The sequence below is a fragment of the Symphalangus syndactylus genome, chromosome 6 (genome assembly GCF_028878055.3).
Source record: "Symphalangus syndactylus isolate Jambi chromosome 6, NHGRI_mSymSyn1-v2.1_pri, whole genome shotgun sequence".
Lineage (NCBI taxonomy): Eukaryota > Metazoa > Chordata > Mammalia > Primates > Hylobatidae > Symphalangus > Symphalangus syndactylus.
In genome coordinates, this window is record NC_072428.2 from 103,308,197 (window position 1) to 103,311,789 (window position 3,593).

General features: G+C 39.2%; 1 protein-coding gene across 2 annotated transcripts; it reads right to left on the reverse strand.

The window, feature by feature from the left end:
- Nucleotides 1-569: 569 nt before the first annotated feature.
- On the reverse strand, nucleotides 570-2,495 carry SMIM30 (small integral membrane protein 30). Of its 2 annotated transcripts, none has more exons than XM_055283746.2 (3): nucleotides 2,369-2,495; nucleotides 1,908-2,001; nucleotides 570-1,450 (listed from the first exon to the last, which is right to left on the reverse strand). In XM_055283746.2, exon 3 carries the CDS (start codon nucleotides 1,419-1,421, stop codon nucleotides 1,242-1,244), a length of 180 nt encoding a protein of 59 aa, XP_055139721.1. In that variant the 5' UTR covers nucleotides 1,422-1,450; nucleotides 1,908-2,001; nucleotides 2,369-2,495; the 3' UTR covers nucleotides 570-1,241. The 2 variants fall into 2 exon arrangements, with proteins under 2 accessions (XP_055139721.1, XP_063498202.1); XM_063642132.1 differs by lacking the exon at nucleotides 2,369-2,495 and adding an exon at nucleotides 2,282-2,338.
- Nucleotides 2,496-3,593: the final 1,098 nt, after the last annotated feature.

Below are 3,593 nucleotides of genomic sequence, written 5' to 3' on the forward strand. Positions count from 1 at the left end.
ACTTTATGCTGGCTACAGCTTGAGAATCAAATGAATCACTGAGGACCCTTGTTAGACATGGAGTTCCAGGCCCCATCTCACAGCTGTACAACCAGGAGAAAGACCAGGGAATCGAAAAGTCTTATCAAGTGCCTGGAATGATTCTTGGGCTCAAGCAAGTTGGCAGTCTTCTTAAATCTGTAATGTGCATACAAATTAACTTGGGCTTTGGAAACAAATGCTGTTCCTGATCCAATTGGTCTGGGTGGGGCTTGAGATTCTGCATTTCTAACAAGCGTTAGGTGATGTTGCTGGCTTGAAGACACTTTAAGTAGCTAGGCTAGAGAGGATATTTCATTTGGCTGGCGTACAAATCAGTTTAAGCCATTTCATTTTCCTTCTATATTTCTAGATTTTCTATCAGAGGCTTCTCTGACCTTAATGCTGCCCAGTTCTCATTATGTCACTGATTATGTCTCTTCAAGCTACCGCAATCAGTTAACACAAGGCATCCTGCCCTTCTCCACTTAGCTCATATAAAAATCCAAAATGGATACAAACAGCCCCAAATAAGAAACGGACACGACACATTAACTTATAACATAATGGGTTTATATTTAATATAGTACTTCTCATCAGGAGGATGTTACTCAGTTAATATAAAGTTTTTTTCAAAACATTAAATCTCTTTTCCATGTCAATGTCTATAGTTTTTTTTTTAACATTAATTTTTTTTTCTGCATTTCAGTATTAGATACACTGAATACATTTTTCTAAATGTTTTTTCCCCAGAGATAAAAGTTTTCCTTTTTGGCTGACTCTCTGATATCTAAATATAATATTAACTTGGGAGACAACAAAACAAAAATCTAATAAAAAAATGGAGAAAAGACTCCTCAGCGATTCAGGAGGCAGTGATCATAACCGAACAGTGGTGATTTCCTAAGATTCTGGGCAAGAACTTCCTTCTTCCTATTTCACATGCTTTGAGAGAATTCTAAGATTATGAAATATTACTTATGTAAATTTCACCCATCTTACTTCTTTGACTACCTTTCTAACTAGCAAATTATAGGCTGCATTTTTCTGTGCATTATTTGTAAATTTATAAATGTATGTTTGTTGCCATTTCATGGAAACAATGAAAAATGTGAAACTCCCTCATTTACTGGTGTGGAACCTTTCACACACCAAAGCTCAGGTTTAGCCGCTATAGCACAAAGGTTTTCAGGGTGAGGTTTGACTCAGTAGGCCTTTCAAAGTCACATCTGTCCATTTCTTTTTCGTGCATATACCCCCAAGCAGGCACAAATGCCTGTAATGCTGAGAACCACACCTAACAAAAGAGCGATTGCATCACCAGCTTCTACTGCTTCCACAACAGGCAGCACCAAAAGCAGTGACATGAGGACTAAGGACAACTGTGTTGAAACTGAGGTCATGATGTTGGAATCTTGAGGGCTGAAGGTTCCTAGAAATTAAACATGGAAACAAAAAGGAACCATTAAAAATTCCTCCCTTTTCAAATGACAAAATGAACACATGACAAATAACAGGCCAGCCAATCTTTTGGATACTTTATGAATCATTTCCAATCCATCTCATCTTATAGGTGGAAAAACAGAGGAACGTTAAAGACAGTAATTTGAGGCTCATCTCCCTATCTCATGATAACACTCTAAACCCAGGAATTTTCCACAATAATGCCAACACCTTGTGCATCAACCAAACAAAAATTGAACAAGAGTTCACAATTAAGAACAAACAGAAAAAATGCACGAGCCACTAACTTGGAAACTTAAAATATCCTAGTGGGTAAAAATTATACATTTTCTTAGGGTCTCTCCCATCCAGGAAATGCAGACAAATTTGGCAAAAGTCACACAACATATAACTCTGCGAAGTTGTGGGGAATTAATAAGACTTACCAAAGAAATGGTATATATAGAATTCTATCTGACTTGAAATTTTCCCTTCCTGGAGCTCCGGATGCTGAGGTTAAGAGGTTCCACGTGACACGACCTATTATTAGCATGGGGGGTGGGGAGGGGGCGGAGAGAAGGATTTAAAAATTAATTATTATTACTATTACTATTTTAAAGAGGCAGCTAGAGTCAGTGCAGAGCGTGGGGGCCATATGGACGGTAGAGGGATAGGTAATGAGGAGAGAAAAGTCTGTCCAACAAGGAACCAGACTTAAAAGTTGGTCAGTTCACCCACACAAGAAAAGGTAAAAAGAAACAGAACAGAGAGATAACTTCATTTCAGGACTTGATATTAAGATTTGAAAAAGAATTCCTACTTTGGCCTGGCAAGGTCCAAATTTGCTCCTGTTTTACAAATACACTGGTGCAACCAAAGTATCCTTTGGAGAGAGTTCGTACATTACCTTCCAGGAAGCAGCCATTACAGGAATGGCGAGGAGGGCGGAGTCTCCAAACTACATTTCCCACAATCCCTGCCGCCGCCGACTCCCATGATGCCCCGGCGCGATCCCTCTGTAAGTAGCAGAGGGCGTGACGGTCACGCTCTAGCGGAGGCGAAGAGTCGCGAACGCGCGGGACTTCTTTTCACTGCCAAACGTTTTACTGTTAAATAGATGGTTTCGTGTGTTTATGTAAAAGCTCACTTCAAAATGAAAGAAATAATAGCAAGTGTTTTCTACCCGGCTGAGTCTGTAAGGCGCACATGTAATTCTGTCTTTTTCTTCGACTGAAATGACACAGCGCGGAGAGAGAACCCGAGTACAGCCGTCTGTTCCGGATGCTTTTAAACCAGCGGCTTCCAACGTTTCTGAAGCAGGAAATCTCTGTCACCATCTTCCTAATGAACCATATGCCATTTATTAATTTTTTAATCAATGGAGAAAAAGCGCGGTTAATAAGACATATCGTAAAAGGTTAAAAAACATTTGTAGTGCAAAACAAAGTTTAGGAAAAATGGGTTTAGCCCTGTTGCAGAAGATCTCTCAGGATTCAGGTCCTAAAGTGACAATCTATTCAAGAGTGCACTGCGGTGATTCCTTCCCAGCTATGTTTTTGTGAAACCTCAGCCCCAAATGTCCCTACATATTTATGAAAAATGTAAAAATACTGCTTTTAAATCATAAAACAAGAATTAGTTATTTGTATATGTAAGTCGTAACCTTTCTGAAAGGCGCTCTTTTAATAGTCTGGTAACTGTGAACTCCTTACTGAACCTTTCTAGTCATCTGATCTTCTGAACTCTTTCATATTTACTGATTTGAAAATTTATTTGCTATCCTCACATTATAAATTATTAATGATGAGGGTTGGGTGTGAAGCCACCTGCCTGGTCTGAAGGTCCCCTGGTTCAGTCTGTTAGATAATGCAGGTACGTTCAGTTCAATGCCAATAATTAGCATGTATTCTTGTGTTGTCGGTTACCCTTTTTCTTACACGTTCCTAGTCTCTCTAGCAAAGATTTATATTCTTGGCTCCTAACAGGCACCCAGCAGGTGCTCAGTAATGTTGCCTAATAATAATAATGATTTGACTAGATAAATGTGCCAACAAGATCTTACGAGAGACCGAGAGGTGCCAAATAAGCTAAACCAAGGTGACTAGAAAATTGGAAATCTGAGAATAACTGCA

Excerpts from the sequence above, each read along its gene's own strand:
- SMIM30 (XM_055283746.2), bottom strand. The coding sequence starts at position 1,421 with ATGACCTCAGTTTCAACACAGTTGTCCTTAGTCCTCATGTCACTGCTT.